The sequence below is a fragment of the Capra hircus genome, chromosome 11, assembly GCF_001704415.2.
Source record: "Capra hircus breed San Clemente chromosome 11, ASM170441v1, whole genome shotgun sequence".
Classification (NCBI taxonomy): domain Eukaryota; kingdom Metazoa; phylum Chordata; class Mammalia; order Artiodactyla; family Bovidae; genus Capra; species Capra hircus.
Window position 1 is genome coordinate 92,328,327 of NC_030818.1, and position 20,906 is coordinate 92,349,232.

The following is a 20,906-nucleotide window of genomic DNA, read 5'->3' on the forward strand; positions in this document are numbered from 1 at the left end:
CTGATAGGAACATTTAATTGGTATCTGAAGAACTGCTGGATGGACTAGACTGAGAGCTAGAAATTCTTGGACGCTTAGTCTTAGGGTACCCCTGACATCCAGAACCTAACCAGGTTCTTAAGGTGTCTATAAGAGAAAAATCTCTCATGCTTCACGCAGGGGTGAGGACAAAGTAATCATTTTGACATATGCCCAGAGTGTTCTCCATAACAAAAACCTGAGGCTTACCTGACCCAGGGGAAGGGCAATTAGACAACTCCGGCCTCTCCAGCCTTCCTGTCTCACAAAAGGGGAGGGGGAAAAAAAAGGCTTTTTTTTTTTTTTTTTAACATCACAGTTCAAGGACTCAAGCCTAGTAAGAAACTGAGATTTAAACAGGTTATCAAATGCTCTCTCTCCCCAACATCTTAACATCACATCAATGGGGCTCCAATATAACAATGGATACAACTAAGAGCTGCAAGACGACTTAAGAAGGAGTTTTTAGGGAAACCCAAAGACAACTGGAAGTAGAAAATAAAACCAAGGAAACTGAAGCCTCTGGCACCTACAGCTGCAGCAAACATTACTTACAGTCCAGCTCCCAGCCAAGTTAATATAAAACCTCGCACTTACAGCCTGACTCTCGGTTCTTAGTACCTGATATATCACATCCAGCTTTCAATCCCAAATTACAAGATCTGCTAAAAGATGAGGGGAAAAAAAGTGGTCTGAAGAGAAAAAGTAAGCATCAAAACCAGATTCAGATATGACACAGAACTGGAATTATTCAATGGAGAATAGAAAATAATGATGATTAATATGTTAAGGACTCTGATGGAAAAAGTACATTCCATAACAGATGGATAAGGTAAGAAGAGAGATAAATACTTTAAGAAAGAATCAAAAGGAAATGCTAGAAATTAAAAACACCATAATAGAGATGAAGCCCTCAGTGGACTCAGAAATAGATTAGACATGGCTAAGGAAAGATCAGTGAGCCTGAAGATATGTCAATAGAAATGTCACAAACTGAAATGCAGAGAACAAAAGAATGGGCAAAAAAAAAAAGCGGAATGTCCAGGAAAGATGTCTTTGGACAACCTAGAAGAAATGGATAAATTCACAAAAACAACCTACCAATGCTTAGTCAAGATGAGATAATCTGAACAGGCCAATTAAGTAAGAAAATTGAATCAGTAAAAAACCTCCCAACAAACAAAAGCACAGGACCAGATGGCTTCACTGGTGAACTCGACCAAACACTCAGAGAATTAATACCAGTCCTTCTCAAACCCTTTAAAAAAATAGAAGATGAGAGAATTCTTCCAAACTCATTTTATGAGGTCAGCATTACCTTGATACTAAAATCAGACAATGATGCCATAAGGAAATAAAAAGTATAGATCAGTGTGCTTGATGAACATAGATGCAAAAACCCACAACAAATTATTATCAAACTAAATTCAACAATACATTAGAAGGATCCTACACCATGATTAAATGGGATTTATTCTAGGTATACAAGGATGATTTATTCTAGCTACACAAGGATGGTTCGTCAACTACAAATCAGGCAATGTGATATAGAGTAAGTCCCCTACATATGAACCTTCAAGTTGCAAGCTTTCAAAGACGTGAACTTGCATTCCCTCATCATCTGACATGAGTGAAACTGTAGCTTGCCCTCCGTCTCCTATTGCTGGCGATCCTTCAGCTCTGCCATCTCCCACCTCTTCGTCCTCTTCCAATCAGTAACTCTTCTTGCCTGTTCACTTGACGCAACTCCTGTATACCAGCTGTCGTACTGTAGTACTATACTTTTTAAGGTACTGTGCTGTAAGGTTAAAAATGCTTTCTTTATTTTCTTGCATTTATTTTGTATGTATTATTTGTGTGAAGAATATTATAAACCTATTACAGTACAGTACAGTTCTATAGAGCTGCCTGGGTTAGCTGGGTACCTAGGCTAACTTTGTTGGACTTACAAAAAAACTGAACTTATGAACACATTCTTGGAACAGAACTCATTCATATGTAGGGGACTTATTGTACCACATTAATAAAATGAAGGATTAAAAGCATATGATCACCTCAATAGATGCAGAAAAAGCATTTGACAAAGTTCAACATCCACTTTTGATAGAAAATTCTCAGCAAATCAGGTACAGAGGGAAGGTATCGCAGCATAATAAAGGTCATATATGACAAACCCTCAGCTAATATCATGCTCAATAGTGAGAAGCTTAAAGTTCTTCCTCTAAGACCAGGAGCAAGACAAAGATGTCCACTCTTATCAGTTTAATTTAATATAATAGGAACATAATAGGAATTGTCCTATCCAGAGAAATTAGGCAAGAAAAAGAAATAAAAGGAATCAAAATTGGAAAGGAAAAAGGAAGACTGTCACTATTTGCAGATGACATGATATTATGTTTAGAAAACCCATCAAAAAACTGTGAGAAAAAATAAATGAGTTCAGTAAAGTTGCAAGATATAAAATCAATACACAAAAATCTGTTGCTTTCTATATATTAATAACAAACTATCAGAAAGAGAAATTAAGAAAACAATCTCATTTACAATCTCATCAAAAAGAATAAAATATTCAGGATGAAATTTAACTAGGATTTGAAAGACCCATATATTGAAAACTATAAGATATCAACAAAAGAAATTAAGGACAAATAAATGCAAAAATATTCTGTACTCGTGGATTGAAATAATTAATATTGTCAAAATGTTCATACTTCTGAAAACAGCATACAGACCCAATGCAACCCCTATCAAAATTCTAATGGCATTTTTCACAGAAATAGAACAAACAATCCTAAAATTTGTATAGAACCAAAAATGACTCCAAATAGCCAAAGCAACCTTGAGAAAGAAGGACAAAACTGAAGGCATCCCATTTCCTGATTTCAAACTATATTACAAAGCTATAGTAGTGAAAACAGTGTGGTACTGGGATAAAAAAGACTTCCAGGTGGCACAGTGGTAAAGAATCTGCCTGCAAGGAGATGCGAGAGACATGGGTTTGATCCCTGGGTCAGGAATATCCCCAGGAGTAGGAAGTGGCAACCCACTCCAGCATTCTTGCCTGGAAATTCTATAGACAGAGAAGCATTATGGGTTACAGTCCATGGAACTGCAAAAAGTCAGATGCAATTGAACACACACTCATTGGGATAAAAGCAGACACATGTATCAGTAGAACAGAGAGCCCAGAAATAAACCCATGCATATATGAGCAGGTCCATTTCTTCAATAAATGGTGTTGGAAAAATTGTACAGCCACATGCAAAAGAATGAAACTGGGCTGCCATCTAACACCATACACAAAAAATTAACTCAACATGATAAAGACTTGAGCCTAAGACCTGAAACCATTAAACTCCTAGGGAAAAACAGGCAGTAAGCTCCTTGACATAGGCCTTTGTAAGGATTCCTTTTTTAATTTTTTTAATCTCCACACTGAAAGCAAAAATGAACAAGTCGAACCATACCAAACTAAAACGTTTCTGCACAGCAAAGGAAACCACCAACAAAATGAAAAGGCAACCTACTGAATGGGAAGAAATGATTGCAAATTATATACCTAGTAAGGGGTTTTCCCAGTAGTCATGTATGGATGTGAGACTTGGACTGTGAAGAAGGCTGAGTGCCGAAGAATTGATGCTTTTGAACTGTGCTGTTGGAGAAGACTCTTGAGAGTCCCTCGGACTGCAAGGAGATCCAACCAGCCCATTCTGAAGGAGATCAGCCCTGGGATTTCTTTGGAAGGAATGATGCTAAAGCTGAAACTTCAGTACTTTGACCACCTCATGAGAAGAGTTGACTCATTGGAAAAGACTTTGATGCTGGGAGGGATTGGGGGCAGGAGGAGAATGGGACGACAGAGGATGAGATGGCTAGATGGCATCACTGACTCAATGGACATGAATCTGAGTGAACTCCGGGAGTTGGTGATGGACAGGGAGGCCTGGCGTGCTGCGATTCATGGGGTCTCAAAGAGTCGGAGACGACTGAGTGACTGAACTGAACTGAACTAAACTGAAGGGGTTAATATTAAAAATATATAAGAACTCATATGAACTCAATAGTCAAAAAACCAATCAGATTTTAAACTAGGGAGAATATCTGAATGACATTTGTTCAAAGAAGACATACAGATGGCCAATAGGTACCTGAAAAGATGCTCAACATTATTAATCATCAGGGAAATGCAAATCAAAACCACAATGAGTCATCACCTCATGTCTATTAGAACAGCTATCATCAAAAAGACACGAAATAATGAATGTTGGCGAGAATGTGGAGAAGAAGGAATCCTTATGTCCTCTTGGAGGGGATGTAAAATGGTGCAGCCATTGTGAAAAACAGTATGGAGGGTCCACAAAAAATTAAAAATAGAATTATAATGTAATCTGGCAGTTCCACTTTTGGAATGAAAAAAGGGAGAAAGTCCTGAAACAGTGGAAGAATACAAAAGGCTTGAAATACAATAAAAATACCAGAAAGAGAGACAAGAAAGGAACAGAAGAAATATTTGAAATTATAATGGCTGAGAATCTTCCAAAATTAATGAGGCACCCAAACCACCGATCCAAGATGCTCAGAGAATGACACGCAGGAGAAATACCAAAGAAATTTATACCTGTACATATTATATTCAAACTGTAGAAAACCAGAGACAAAGAGAAAACCTTGACAGAAGCCAGAGGGGGAAAACATCTTACCTATAGAGGAATAAGAAAAAAAAGTTACATTAGCCTCTCATCAGAAACCACATAAGAAGAAAATCGAGTGAAACATTTTAAATGTTGAAAGAAAAATCCTATAAACCTAGAATTCTGTATCCAGAGAAATTACCCTTCAAAGGTGAAGGAGAAATAAAGACTTTCTCAGATAAACAAAAACTAAAGGAATTTGTTGCCCATAGACTTGCTTTGCAAGCAATGTTAAAAGAAGCTGTTCAGAGAGAAAGAAAATGATCTAGGTCAGAAACGCAGATCTCCATAAAGAAAAGAGCATCAGAAAAGGAGTAAATGAGCATAGAATAAATCCTTTTTACTTTTCTTCTTCTTAACTGATCTAACAGAAAACTGTTCAAAGTAATAATAGCAACAATGTGTTGGTTGGTTACAGCTTAAGAAGAAATGAGCAACAGCAATGTTATTAGGGAAGGGAGGGAGGAATTGTGAATACTGTTTTACAAGGAACCTGCACTCTGGGAAGTGGTATAGCACTGTTTGAAAATGGACTTATTAGATGAAAAAGTACACTGCAAATTCTAGAACAACCACTAACTTTTTTTTTTTTTTTTAAAAAGGAAGTATAGTTGATATATTAAGAGAGAAAATAGAATCATATAAAATGCTCAGTTAAAACCAGTGAAAGTGAGTCACTCACTCGTGTCCGACTCTTTACGATCCCATGGGCTATTTAGTCCATGGAATTCTCCGAGCCAGGATACTGGAGTGGGTAGCCTTTCCCTTCTCCAGGGGATCTTCCCAAGCCAGCAATCAAACCCAGGTCTCCCACATTGCGGGCGGATTCTTTACCATCTGAGCCACAAGGGAAACCCAAGAATACTGGAGTGGGTAAGCCAATCCCTTCTTTAGCAGATCTTCCCAACCCAGGAATTGAACCAGGGTCTCCTGCAGTGCAGGTGGATTCTTTACCAATTGAGCTATCAGGGAAGCCCAGAAAAGGCAGAAGAAGAGGGAAAGAGAACAAAGAACAAGGGAAATAAACAGAAATGGTTACAGACACGGTATATAGTTACCAGGTCACCTGATCTGCCTCTTGAGAAACCTGTATGCAGGTCAGGAAGCAACAGTTAGAACTGGACATGGAACAACAGACTGGTTTCAAATAGGAAAAGGAGTACGTCAAGGCTGTATATTGTCACCCTGCTTATTTAACTTATATGCAGAGTACATCATGAGAAATGCTGGGCTGGAGGAAGTACAAGCTGGAATCAGGATTGCCGGGAGAAATATCAATAACCTCAGATATGCCTATGACACCACCCTTATGGCAGAAAGTGAAGAACTAAAGAGCCTTTTGATGAAAGTGAAAGTGGAGAGTGAAATAGTTGGCTTAAAGCTCAACATTCAGAAAACTAAGATCATGGCATCCGGTCGCATCACTTCATGGCAAATAGATGGGGAAACAGTGGAAACAGTGGCTGACTTTATTTTTCTGGGCTCCAAAATCACTGCAGATGCTGACTGCAGCCATGAAATTAAAAGATGCTTGCTCCTTGGAAGGAAAGTTATGACCAACCTAGATAGCATATTCAAAAGCAGAGACATTACTTTGTCAACAAAGGTCTGTCTAGTCAAGGTCTTGGTTTCTCCAGTGGTCATGTATGGATGTGAGAGTTGGACTGTGAAGAAAGCTGAGCGCCAAAGAATTGATGCTTTTGAACTGTGGTGTTGGAGAAGACTCTTGAGAGTCCCTTGGACTGTAAGGAGATCCAACCAGTCCATGCTAAAGGAAATCAGTCCTGGGTGTTCATTGGAAGGACTGATGTTGAAGTTGAAACGCCAATATTTTGGCCACCTGATGCGAAGAGCTGACTCATTTGAAAAGACCCTGAAATGTTGGGAAAGATTGAAGGCAGGAGGAGAAGGGGACGACAGAGGATGAGATGGCTGGATGTGGTCACCGACTCAATGGACATGAGTTTGGGTAAACTCCAGGAGTTGGTGATGGACAGGGAGGCCTGGCGTGCTGCGGTTCATGGGGTTGCAGAGTCAAACATGAACTGAACTGATGGTATGTAGTAATCTAACTGTAGCAATAATCACCTTAAATGTGAATGGTTTAAATATATTAATTAAAAGACATAGATTGTTAAGAGTGGATAAGAAAAGCAAAATCCAAGTATATGTTGTTTACAAGAAACCCTCTTTAAACATAAAGACATAGATAAAAACTAAGGAGACGGAGAAAGATATATCATGCCAGCACTAACTCAAAGAAAGTTGGAGTAACTATGTTAATTTCAGACATTGAAGACCCCAGAACGGAGAAAATTATCAGGGATTAAGGTGGGCATTATTAATGAGAAAGGGGTCAGTTCTCCAAAAAGACATAATCCTTAACATGCATGTAGCTAAAAACAGAGTGTCAAAATATGTGAGGTAAAACAGATAGAACTGCAAGGAAAACAGACAAATCCACTATTATAGTTAGAGATTTCAACACCCCTCTATCAGTAATTGACGGATCCAGCAGGCAGAAAATTGGTAAGGATATAGTTGAACTGAACAGCACCATCAATCAACTGGATCTAACTGACATGTATAAAATACTTTATTCAACAACAGCAGAATACACATTCTTTTCAGAATACACATTCAGTTCGCACAGAACATTAACCAAGACAGACTACATTCTCAGCCATAAAACACACCTTAACAAATTTAAACGAACAGAAATCATACAAAGTATGCTCTCATACCACAGTGAAATTAAACTAAAGATCAATAACATAAAGATAGCTGAAAAGTCCCCAAATATTTGGAGATTAAATAGCACATGTCTAAATAATATATATAACAATATATATATTATATATTATATAACAAAATAATAAAGAGTCAGACACGACTGAGTGAACTGAACTGAAACAATATATGGGTCAAAAAAATAAGTCTCAAGAGAAATTAAGAAACATTTTTTAACTAAGTGAAAATGAAAATAGAACTTATTGATTTGGAGGGATGCAGTGAAGGTAGTGCATAGAGGGATATTTAGAGTATTTAATGCATACGTTAGACAAAATGAAAGATCTTAAATCAATTATCTAAGCTTCCATCTTAGGAAATTAGAAAAAGAAGAGTAAATTGAATCCAAAGTAAGCAGAAGAAAATAAGTAATAAAAATTAGAGCAGAAGTCAATGAAATTAAAAATAAGAAATCAATAAAAATCAATTAAGCCAAAGCTGTTGCTATGAAAAGATCAATGAAACTGATAAACCTCTAGCCAAGCTAAGCAAGAAACAAAGATTACTAAACTACTAGTTAGTAATTAAAAATTACTGATATCAGAAATGAAAGAGAGTTAGCACTACTGATCCCATAGTCATTAAAAAGATAATTAAGAAATATTATGAATAACTTTGTGCCCACAAATTTGATAATTTAGATGAAATGGACCAATTTCTTGAAAGATGCAATTCACTAAAACTCACACAAAGAGAACCAGATAATCTTAATAGGCTTATATCTATTAAAGAAATTAAATCAATAATTAATAACTTTCTAAAAAGAGAAAGAACTAGGCCCTGATGGTTCCATTGATAAATTCTACCCAACATTTAAGAAAGAAATGATACTACTTTTCTACTATCTCTTACTGAATATAGAAGAAGAGGGAATATGTCCTAACATATTTTATGAGGTCAACATTACCCCAATACTAGATAATGGCATTACTAGAAACGAAAACTATGAACTAATATCTCTCATAAACATAGACGCAAAAATCCTCAATATGCCAAACAATGAGATTTATTCCAGGTATGCAAGGCTGCTTCAACACTCAAAAATCAAGTGATGTAATCTATCACATCAATAGGCTAAAGAAGAAAAATCATATGATTCTATCAATAGATGCAGGAAAAGCATTTGACAAAATACAACATTTATTCATGACAAAAAATAAACAACAAACCTAAACATCTATGCAAACGAGGAACAAAGGGGAACCACATTCATTTGGTAAAAAACAGCTACCAAATACAGCTACCAAATTCATTCTTGATGCTGAGAAACTACACACTTTCTCCCTAAGACTGGAAACATGACACAGATGTCCCCTCTCACCATTCCTGTTCAACACTGTACTGGGAGACTTAGTTTATACTGTCAGACAAGACAAAACAAGACAAGAGTGGAAAAGAAAAGGTCGACCGATTGGGAAGGCAGAAATAAAAGTGCCTTTACTCCCAAATGACACAACTGTCAATGCATTAATAGAAAATCCCAATGAAATGACCAAACTTCTGGAACTAAGTGCTTACAGCGAGATCGTAGGGTACAAAGTAATTAGATAATAGTCAACCGCTTTCTTATATTCCTTGAGTTTCCCTTGTGGCTCAGCTGGTAAAGAATTCGCCTGCAATGCAGGAGACCTGGGTTCAATCCCTGGGTTGGGAAGATTCCCCTGGAGGGGGGGAAAGGCTACCGAATCCCATATTCTGGCCTGTATACAGCCCATGGGATCACAAAGAGTCGGACACGACTGAATGACTTCTCACTTTCACTTCCTATATTCCACCAATGAACACTTGGAATTTGAAATGAAAAACAACGTCAAGAACTTCCCTGTTGTTCAGGGGTTAAGACTCCCCACTTCCACTGTAGAGGGTGTGAGTTCAATCTCTGATCGAGGAACTAGGGTCCCACATGCTGTGCAGTGTGACAAAAAATTAAAAAAAAACAAAACAAAAAATCCCATATCATCATTTACATTAACACCCAAATAAAATAGGTATAAATCTAACAGAACATATGAGAAGTGAAAATGAAAGTCACTCAGTCGTGTCTGACTCTTTGCAACCTCATGGATATATTCCATGGAATTCTCCAGGCCAGAATACTGGAGTGGATAGCCTTTCCCTTCTCCAGGAGATCTTTCCAATCCAGGGATCGAACCCAGGTCTCCCAAATTGCAGACGGATTCTTTACCAGCTGAGCCACCAGCGAAGCCCAAGAATACTGGAGTGGGTAGCCTTTCCCTTCTCCAGGGGATCTTCCTGACCCAGGAATCGAACTGGGGTCTCCCGCATTGCAGGCAGATTCTTTACCAGCTGAGCTACCAGGGAAGCCCTTAACAGAACATATGGAAGATACATATGAAGAAATCTAAGGCTGGTTCAGCATTCAAAAATCAAGTAATGTCATCTATCACATCAGTGAAGAACTGATGCTTTCAAGTTGTGGTGGTGGAGAAGACGGACTGCAAGGAGATCGAACCAGTCAATCCTAAAGCAAATCAACCTGAATATTCACGGCAAGGACTGATGCTGAAACTCCAATACTTCAGCCACCTGATGCAAAAAGCCAACTCATTAGAAAAGACCCTGATGCTGGGAAAGATTGAAGGTAGCAGGAGAAGGGAATAACAGAGGATAAGATGGTTAGATAGCATCACCAACTCAATGGACATGAACTTGAGCAAACTCTGGGAGATGATGAAGGACGGGGAAGCCTGATATGCTACAGTCCGTAGGGTTGCAAAGAGTCAGACATGACTTAGTGATTGAACAACAACAAATCACATCAACTAAAGGTTAAAGAAGAAAAATCATATGATCCTACACATAGATGCAAGAAAAGCACTGGACAAAAATCCAACACTCATTCATCATAAAAACTGAGTAAAGTAGGAACAGAGAGGACATCTTCAACCTGATAAAGAACAAGTACAAAAAACCTACAGGGAACATAATACTTAATGGTGAGACACTAGAAAGTTTCCCACTAAGATCATGAACAAGGCAACTCCTTTTCAACATCTTACTGGTTCCCACTCTGTACCCTGAACCTTCTTTACCACTCTGAGCCGGTTTCCCCCTCTGTGAGTGGGGTCTTGGGAACAAGACCACACTCAGGGGGAGTGTGAGCTTTCTTTCAGAAGCAGATTGGAAAACCGTTTTGAAATATGGAAAGCACGCATACACATCAAGAATGACAACAGTGGTTAAAGTAAAGTAAAAAAGAAAAAAAGAGAGAGAGAGCCAGGCGAACACTTCCTAACTCAGTCCTTATAACAAACCAAGGTCGATGTCACTGACCTGTTTAAAGGAAACTGTGGTTCCTGCAGCTGAAGTGCCAGCAACCGCCCCCCACCCCCTCACCGTACCAACCCAGGGCTCCTAGATGGGAGGTGGAGGCAACCAAACTCAGCCTGGGTGACTCCTTGGCCCCTGCTTTTCCCACAGCCTCCATCCTGCTGCTGCTGTTTCTGCAGGATCTGGGATGGTGAGCAACAAGTACAAGAAAAGGAGATGACTGCATTAAAAAATCATCATCCCGCTTTTTCCCTTTTGTCTCTTTTTGGAGGGTGGGGGTAGAACCAGACCACAGCGGAAATCCCCAGGCCCTGGAGGTGATGGAGAGGGTGAGGAAGATCAGGTGCTCGGAGGCAGGGGCTGTCGGGGTGATGGCAGTCTCCAGGCGACACGCGTGGAGGGGAAAGTCATTACAGAAGGTGCAGCGTGCGCGGCAGCAGCCCCAGATAAGCGTCTGCGTGGGGAAGGCTCGCTGGCATTTCTGTTGGCTCGCCTGCTTTTATTAAAAATAATTCTGACGCCGACTATTTTGTTAGCGTGGAGGGCACACATCCAGGGAGGCCCATCTGACTCTGAGATAATTTCAAGGCTGAAGAACGTCGCCCGTGCCAGACACAGCACCGCATGAAACCTGCCTCCCATCCCGTGGAGGGAGGGGGCCGTCCATGTATATGTATAAGTCAGGCTTCGCTAAACCCTCCAAGTAAAAATACTTTTAAATATTTCAGTACGTCGTTAACCACATACATCTCAGTTGGGGCTCATTCCAGCTGGGGGAAAGTAAAGGAGGCAGATGATTTGCATAAGTCGACTGAGGAAAACTGGTGAGAGACTGAAGGAGACTCAGACACCCACAGATGTCAGCTGGTCGTCAGGGCCCCGCCCCTCGGCCGTTCTCCACGTGTGCTGAGCACCTACTATGCGCCAGGCACAGCGCTAGGCTTCCTCAAGGCAGGAACAACTTGGCATCACGGCGATGAGTCTAGCTCAAGGGCCAGAGGCCACACACTCTTTCCGCAGTATGTAATTCGAGCTGTGATCAGCATTGTGGATCTGATGGAACTGGATGGGAGGCTATTGGAGCTGATGGGAAGGGGGGATTGGTCCAGCCTGAGGGCAGCTCCTGGAGAGGAAGGCTGGGCAGTGCGGTGTGACGGAAGGGGGCCTCGGGCAGAGGTGAGTGCCCCGATGGAGGGACACCAAACTGGCCAGCCACCCTGGCTGGAGCAAGCGCCTGTGAGGCTAGTGATGAGAAGGGTGGCTGCATACGCGGAAGGGAGTCGGCTACAGGCAGTTGATGGTGGGCTCTGGGTTGAGGGGTGATGCAGGAAGCAGGCTGGAGGCCGCTGCAGCCAGCGGATGGCAGGAGTGCCCACCAGAGTGAGAGCAGATGGGCTGAGGAGCGGGGAAAGCTGGTCTTCGGGGAACAAGACAAAGTGGTCCTGGCTCCCCAGGCCCGGGGGCCCTGACGTGGCAGTCCCGCGTTTCCTGCTCAAGGTCCCCAGCTTCACAGTATCTACCCTGCCCCCACTTGCCTTGGACGCATGGGTTCCTCTTCCTAGCCACCCCCGAACGCCCGTATCAGTACCACGCAAGAGGAAGGGGCAGGGAGGGTGAGGAGGGAGCAGCCAGGCTCCAGGGTGTCACAGCAGTAGCCCAGGCCAAGGGCGGCTGAGGGCCCTCTTGGAGGGAAAGAAAGGGAGGGCCTGGCACTCCGACGGCTCCGAGGGAAAGTCTGTTGCCACCACGTCCCATCCCTCTCGCGCCTGCGAGCGTCTCCAGGCGGGCATTTCTTCCTGTCTGTTCCCAGCACCTGCAGAGCCTGGCACAAGATGTTGCCCAGGAAGCATGTCCCGGGAGACAGGTGCAGTCGGAGCCACGTGGTCACAAGGGAAGCAGCCCCTGCCTTAGTGAGCGTTTCCTACTGAGCGCCTGCTCTGAGCACTTTCTGCTTTGTCCCATTTCATCCACATCCTTGTCTTTGTGAGGCGGGCACCTTTATTATCTCCACTTTTCAGGAGATGACTGGGAGGCTCAGAGGACGTTAGGTAACCTGTGGACATCGCCTAGTTTGCAACTTACCAGGCTCAGATGTGAAGCCAGGTATGTCTGATCCCAGAGCCCTTGGCTCTGGTTCTGCACATGTGCTTGCTCGGTCGCTTCAGCCATGTCCGACTTTTTGCGACCCCATGGACTGCAGCTGGCCAGGCTCCTCTGTCCATGGGATTCTTCAGTCAAGAATCCTGGAGTGGGTTGCCATGCCCTCCTGCAGGGGATCTTCCCAACCCAGGGGGCAAACGTGCGTCTCTAGCATGTCCCGCATTGGCCGGCAGGTTCTTTACCACTGGCGCCACCTAGGGTTAGCCCGGCTTTGGCTACACTGCCAATCAAACCCAGGCAGCCCCACAAAGGCCCGCACAGAGTTTAGGAGTTCTCCAAACAGTGGAAGAAATGTTTCCTATCTTGGTCCAAGAGTCCACAGCACGTAAGAGACGTTAACTACGCCACCCTTTGATTTCCCTCCCCAGGCCAGGTGTGCACTGCGCACGCATGTCTCACGCGTGTGCTCACATGGATGAGGAAAGACTCCAGTCCATTCTTCTTGCTTTGCCGTCATGTCTCCATTGCTTATGGGGAGGGATTTCTAGCTTGTATTTTTTTTTTTTAATTTGTGACTTTTCCCATATGATTTTTTAAGTTGATATATTGTATTTTCACTTTTATTCAGTTTAATTTTCTTTCGTCTTTTTTTTTTTTTCCGCCTTGCAGCATGTGGGATCTTAGTTCCCTTACTCAGGATCCAACCCGAGGCCCCTGCAGTGGAAGTGCAGAGTTTTCGGCGCTGGACCACAGGGAAGTCCCCTAGCTTGTATCTTAAAATAGCCAAACATCTGGCTGCTAAGTGAACAAAGCTGTTCTGAAACCCGTAGTTGTGGGTTAGACGAACCAGAGACCCAGATGCTGAGCTCAAATGTTCCCTTTGCAAGTGAAATGTTTGCCTCCCATAGATGCTGCCAGTGATACTGCCTTTTATTGCCCAATCTGGATGCTGTCCTTGTCTCTCGCCACAGAGGAGTGACTTCCACTCTGGAAAGAGGTAAGAGCAAAGTCTCAGTGATAAGGAGGCATTCGTGAGTGCAATTTCCGTAACGTAACAGAACTGCATCTTCTCTGACAAACATGTTTCTTCATTCGATTCTGGGCAATGGGAGGGCTACCACACCCCATTTTTGCCGATAACATCCTTATTTAGATTTCTGTGTTCTGTTAGAGGTTCTAGAATTGGAAACTGAAAAAAAAATTTTTTCTTAATTGACAATTACACTGGCCTACTGGAGAGTGGGAGACTGCCTCTTATGAAATTCCACCGAGCTCCTAAACAGTCATTGGCATTCTAACAGAGAGGAAGACAGTCTATTTAGGGAGCCATGGGCATGGGATCCAGATGAGGACTCCTCAGGTAGAGAGAGGCAGGAAATGAGCTGGTTTGGCTGGGGGTGGGGGAGGGAGATGGGAGGGAAGAACCATGCGTGAGATACATGTTATCATCAAGTCCTAGCTTTTGCTTTGGGTCATGAGAGAGTGTGGATGCTTATGTCATTCTTAAAAAGAACTAATTCAGGAAGCTAACTAAATACAGCAGGCTATGTGCATGGTTCTCCATGGAAGTGTCTCATGAACCAAGGATTATCATTAACCCAATTCTGTGTACCTGGGGTCCAATTAAAAAGCAATCAATAACAAGCCTATTTAAAATGATGGTCTGAGATTTAGATTGCACAACAGACATGCTTTTTCTTACTAGTTGGTTTTTTTTTCCCCCTCTCTAATCCTTTCAAACACCGTTTTTCTTCTCCATTTCAATAGCAAGTTCTCCTCATGCAGCTGAAAGGTCTGTAAAGGCCTCAAGCATCAGGAATCTGTTTAAGCCCCTTGGTGGGTACCAGAGTCCCATCAGGGCAGGAGGAGGGTCTCGGCTGGCTTCCAGAAAGGGATGGCGCATTAGCACCTGGACACACTGGGGTCTGGGTGTGGGGCCATGGTCTTATTCCAACAGGGCTGGCATTTTTATGCCGGACAGTAGGAAAGCAGAGGGAGACCCCTGTAGGCCTCTGTGAGTATACGTCTCCATCCTCACCCTTGGAGCGCCCTGCTTTGGGGACGGGGATAGTTTTTATCTTGGCACTTGTCTGCTCACCGAGCATTCACCGGGCACCAAGTGAGATGCATTTGCATGTTCCGGGCGCTGTGCCAGGCCCTCGGGGATACAGAGCGAGTAGTGAGCGCCTTTTCTGGGCTGCTAAGTGCTCTGCTTGTGTCCTCTGTTCACCCTCACGGCCCCCTCCATTGGGGCTTTCCCATGGGAGTGCTGGCCCCACCCTGTTACAGCTGCACCCTTCGCATCTGTGTGGCTGGAGACGCAGGGTATCACGGAAGGGCCGTGGCTGAGCTCCGAAGGCTGACTGCTCTTGGTTCAGATCCCAGGCTCCCCACTGTAAGACTTTACATGCTGGTTTAAATTCATCCCTCTGAGCCTCAGATTTCTCATCGATCAAATGGGAATAACCACCCTTATCTCACAGGGCTGGTGAGAATTAAGTGAAACGATTCACAACAGGCGCTTTTGGTTCCTATCACATAGTGAATGTTCAGTACACAATCTCTATTGTCTTTTTTCCCCCCTTGAGAATAGTGTCCATAAAATAATCTGTCTTTCTATTCCCGTAGGGCGTGATATGCGGTAACATGTTCATTGCCTGCTTGTTGAATGAATGAATGAGTAAGTGCAGCCCTTTGGGACTGAGATCTCATGTTCTACCTGTCTCTGACTTCTTTCTTGCCAGCCCTGCAGCAGCAGCTCCTGGGCAGGTCAAGCTGCCCCCTTCTCACACAGCACTCACACCTCCGGCCAGGCCTGTGCTAGAACCCAGGGCCTGAGAATCCCTTGGCCCTGCACAAGGGAGGGAAGGAAGGAAGGAGGCCTCCTTGGTGTCTCTGCTGACCTTTGCCAAGAGAAAAAAGCACCACTCAATCACAAAGGTCTTCTTTGGATATCCAGTAGCTTCCTGCATGGTCCTGAGAACGTGGCTGACTTCAGAAGCCCCTTCTCCTTGAGAAAAGGAGGTGCTAGAGTGATCTTCTTAGGCGGCACCTGGGCCCCAGCCTGCACCAGCTGAAACAGAAGTGGCCCCTGAGTCCATGGGCACAGACCAACTTCTCATTTCTGGCTTTACTGTCTAGTTCACTGCCTATATGCTCCCCCACACCCTGCCTCCAGACCCTGTTATTTCCTTTCAGGAGTGATGGAAACAGGAGTATAAGCTCTGAGGGTGAAGGAAGGGAAGATAAGTGCATGGACCTGGTACCTCCTCCCACTCCAGTTCTGTCTTGCATGGGCTCTGTGAGTTGACCTTTCACTTACTGTCTCACAACAAGCACCATTCTGTGTGGCCCAAGGTTGGGGATCAGGAGGCAGAAGGCTTGAGTTCCAATCTGGCTTCTGCGACTCACTGTCTATGGGATTTCAGACAAGTCACCTTTGTTCTTGGAACCTCAGGACCCTCCTCTGTAAACTGAAAGTGAAGTCGCTCAGTCATGTCCGACTCTTTGTGACCCTAGGGACTGTAGCCTACCAGGTTCCTCCATCCATGGAATTTTCCAGGCAAGAGTACTGGAGTGGGTTGCCATTTCCTTCTCTAGGAGATCTTCCTGACCCAGAGATTGAACCCAGGTCTCCTGCGTTGCAGGCAGATGCTTTACCTTCTGAGCCACCAGGGAAGCCCGTAAACCACGGTCTGATTATACATCTCGAAGGTCTGGTGTGAGCATTAGCGCTGATGTTTGCACACCGGAGGTGATCTCAAAACTGCAGTTCCTACTAAGGATTGTTGTTCTGCACATCCAGGGGCTGAGGCAGGGCGGAAGGACCTCGAAGGTCCTAGCCCCGGATTCACGCATCAGTATGTTCTAAAAATAAGTATTTTTTTCCATCTCCTCAGCTTGGTCAGCAGACGGAGAGACCCGGCAGACCCCAGAAAAACCTCACCCGAGCCTGTTATTGTGGGCAGCCCCTGTGGATTCCACTTATGGGGAACAATTTGAGAGGCAAACAAAACATGAAAAGCTACTCAGAATTAACAATGGGCCAGATGGTAATGCTAGTTTGAAGCAATAAAACATGATAAATAGCTTCCTGCTGCTACTCCTGATCAATTTCAATATTTAATAATTCCACTGCCACCCCACCCCCTCATCTGGCCCCCTCCACAGGCTGCTGTGATAACGACCCGCATTCAGCTCACAGAGCAAACACTTCTTCACTTTCTGAAGGTGTCAGCAGAAAGCAGGCGGCTTGACTGTCACAGGAGCACCCTCCGTCCTTGAGATAATTCAACTGCCTGCTTCTAAGACACTCCATCTCCAGCCTCTCCTGGTTGCCGGGGAAGGCTGGGAGGGAACTCCGACGATGGAGATGCCATGGGAGCGGGCAGTGGGTGTTAGTATTCCCTAAGTCTTGCTTTTGAATTTAAGAAAGGGAAGTGGTAGGGAGCTGGGCGGTCCTCTTACTCCAGGACCAATTAGCAGGAGGAGACGGCAACCAGAAGGGGATGACGGCAGGTTGGTGTTAAAGCCTTACCCACTGGCCATGCTTCTGAACCTCGATCTCCTTCTCTGTATGAAAGAGAGAATCACATCTACTCACAGGAGGAGCCCAGCCTGAGCTGCATGGGTCAAGTGCCGGGCAGCATGCTCTGAATGTGGGAAATGACTGGCAGCAGGAAGCATCATTATCAAACATGAAGCCAATTAGCAAATGATGCCCCAGCACCGCTACCCGTGGGAAGGGCTGCTGGTCCTTGTGGTCAGGGAGCTGTGGCCAGGGCAGACGTGGGGTGTGGTGCAGGAACTGGCAGGGAGCACCCAGGGTTCTCCCCAAGTGGAGCCCACAGACCTTGAGACCCTCCGACACAGGGCACCCTGGAGAGCAGGTGATGCAGGAGCTGTTTATGCAGGAGGAAATGGACAGGACGAAGCGAAATGACTTCTCAAGCTTACATCATATGAAGTGGCAGCATCAGTTTTAGTCTGGGTCTCCCAACCTGCTCCTCCAAACCCCTCTGATTTCATGTCCTCCCTGCCCCACTGCAGGAGAAAACTGCTCCCTGAGACCTCCCCTGCTGTTTGTCCTTTTTGCAAGGAGGCAGCCGTGGGCTTGCCATCACCTGAGCTGTAGGTTACTGGGCTGTGAAATGCAAGTGGTAATACCTACTGCACTGGTTCACAAGGACATTTAATGAGGGAATATGCATGAGAGCCCGCTGTAATTTTGTGATGAGCTGTACAAATGTCAGGTATGGTAATTATGACTTTTTAGGAAAAAACCCTCTGGGAGGAAAAAGATCAGAAATTCATCCACCAAAGGGAGGATTCTTCTTACCGAATCCTTCACTGGCCCCACATCCTCTAGGGCGGTGGTCCTTAATGTTTTTGGTACCTAGGACTGATTTCGTGGAAGACAGCTTTTCCATGGATGAGGTGAGGGGTGGTTTCGGAATGATTCAAGGACATAATATTTACGGTGCACTTTATTTCTGTTATTATTACATCAGCTCCACCTCAGGTCATCAGGCAGTAGGTCCCGGAGGTTGGGGACTCCTGCTCTACGGGATTAAGGTCAAGCTCTTTGGTGTGACCTTCAAGGCCTTGACAGCGCCTGCAACCCCATCTCTACCCCTTCTCCCTTCCCTCCTTGCTGCAGACCCTCCAGGCTACTTGGGGTGACCTGAGCCTTTTACCTGTGTCTCTGCCTAGGCCGGGCAACACCCCTGCAGGAGGGCACTGTCCCACTCTGTCCCTCAGCTGATCCCACTCCACCTTCTACAAGAACTCTTCCTTGGGTCCCCCCTTGCTAAGAAGCTCTTCTGCTGGGCTTCCTGGTAGCCTCTCTGTGCTTGCCTCCATCCTAGCATGCGGCACCCTACCTACTGCTGCGTTCTCATCTGCCTCCCAACTCTGCAGCCCCTCCCTTCTGGGTCAGAACCAAGCACTGTTCACTCCAGCCTGTCAGGGGCCTGGCCCAGCTTATGTCCAAGAACTGTGCACCGAGGAACCAACCAACGAGTAAGTAACTGTTCCCAATATTAATGGAATCAAAGCTTTACGCAAAGGATTCAGTGGTGGAATTAAGAATTTGGGAGGGCACAGTCTTGCTAAAGTTACAATACTTTGATCACCTGATGTGAAGAGCCAACTCATTAGGAAAGACCTTGAGGCTGGGAACAATTGAAGGCAGGAGGAGAAGGGGTTGACTGAGGATGAGATGGTTGGATGGCATCATTGACTCTGAGGACATGAGTTTGAGAATACTCTAGGAGACGGTGAAGGGCAGGGAAGCCTGATGTGCTGCAGTCCATGGGGTTGCAAAGAGTCGGATACGACTGAGCGACTGAACAACGGCCTTGGTAGCAGAAGTCAGAACCGTGCTTCTGAATTCAGACTCAGTCCGATCCCCTTAGTCACGTCTAGAGCAGGCGGCGTAACCAAGACTTCCCAGGACAGGCCCCCACCCTACCCTATATCCTCTGCCTGCTTTTTGTTTGTAGAAAAACTTTAGTTGCCTAGGTTTTCCCCCAAGTTCCAAAGAATAAATTTAATCAGAGAAGTGAGAAAATGCAGAAACAAAGGAAAACAGTCAAGCACGACAAACTAATAATAGTGAAGCCATTAAACAAAGTCAAGGACTTTTAGTTCCTCCTCAGAAGGGCTATAGATAATATTCTGAGCCATATCCATTGAGCTGTTTTGCAGATACTGAAACCCCCACCAGGTGAAAAAGTTAACTGCATGCCACCCACAAGCACAGAGACCCCAGACAGGTTGAACCTGAAGGTTGATGATGTGGACTCCTGATTACGTCACAGCCAACCAATCAGAAGAATGTCCACGAGCTGATCATGGACCCTGCCACTCTCTCCCTCACCCTGCCTTTAAAAACGTTTCCCTGAAAACCACTGGGGAGTTCAAGCCTTTTGAGCTGCTTGGACCCCTCTCTTGGCCTGCAGTAAACACTGCACTTTCCTTTACCACCACCCTGAGTCAGTAGATCTGGCTTTACCGTGCATGGGCAAACACACCCAAGTTTGGTTTGGTAGCAGTAAGATGATCGTCTTCCTCCCCCATCCTGACTCTTAACAAGAAGGAAGAGAAAAGGTGCTGCCCACCCCTGTCTGTCCTCCCGCAGGACATGAGGGAGGCTGGTGATGCGGTACCTGAATCCCGCTGGTCCACGGTCATGGAGTTCCACCTCCTTGTGATATCGATGTAGAGGATGTCCGCCGCGGCCATGGACAAGCTGCTGCTGCTGAGCTTGCAGTTCCTGCCCAAGATGGGAGAGGACACGTCACTGCCAGACCCGAGCTGACCTGTCCTGCCTGGCCTCCGTGCCTTTGCTTGGGCTCTGTTCCCCTCCTGGATGCCGCCCCACCCCCACCCCCACAGCAGGAACTAGAGGAGGGTGAATGGCAGCAACCCATTCACTGCCTTTACAGGTTCCTGTAATGTGGTTCATAAGGGCTCTAAAGGGCTGGGAAGAGGAGGGACTTTAGGATGGCAAGTCTTGAGTTGAATCTGGCTCTGCCACTTAGGAGCAAATGGCCCTGATTAAACTAGTTTCCCTTCTTAAGCCTCAGCCTCCTGACCTGTTAACCAGGCAGTCTTTATCACAGTCACTGTGGGCAGGCATGCTGCAAACAGCATGATTGGGGCATCAGACAGACCAGAGTTAAAATCCTGGCCCTGTGGCTGCTTCTAGCTGTGTGACTGTGGACCATTCACTTTGGGGCCTGTATTGGCTGGTCTCTTAAATGAAGAGGATAACACCCGCCCACACGGCCGTTGTGAAGACGACATGAGGTTGTGCATCCTGGGGCCTGGCACCTGGTTGGGGCCATGACAACTGCTGATTTCCTTCCTCATCTCTCTCTAGTCTCCCTCTTTCTCTGCCAAAGCTAGAACCATCTCAGCCCTGTCAGAGGCTACCTCAAGCTGACCTTTTGGTGAGGGGCCCTGTCCACTCTGGAGAAACGGGGCTTGCCGGTCAGAGCATCTGGGTATAAG

At 44.9% G+C, this 20,906-nt stretch overlaps 1 protein-coding gene across 1 annotated transcript in view; it reads right to left on the reverse strand.

The window, feature by feature from the left end:
* TTLL11 (tubulin tyrosine ligase like 11) overlaps positions 1-20,906 on the reverse strand; it is a 264,768-nt gene that overhangs the window by 16,733 nt on the left and 227,129 nt on the right. Inside the window, exon 8 of the mRNA XM_018055721.1 lies at positions 20,060-20,166. Within this exon, the coding sequence (XP_017911210.1) occupies positions 20,060-20,166 (107 nt within the window). The remainder of the gene's footprint in view (positions 1-20,059; positions 20,167-20,906) is intronic.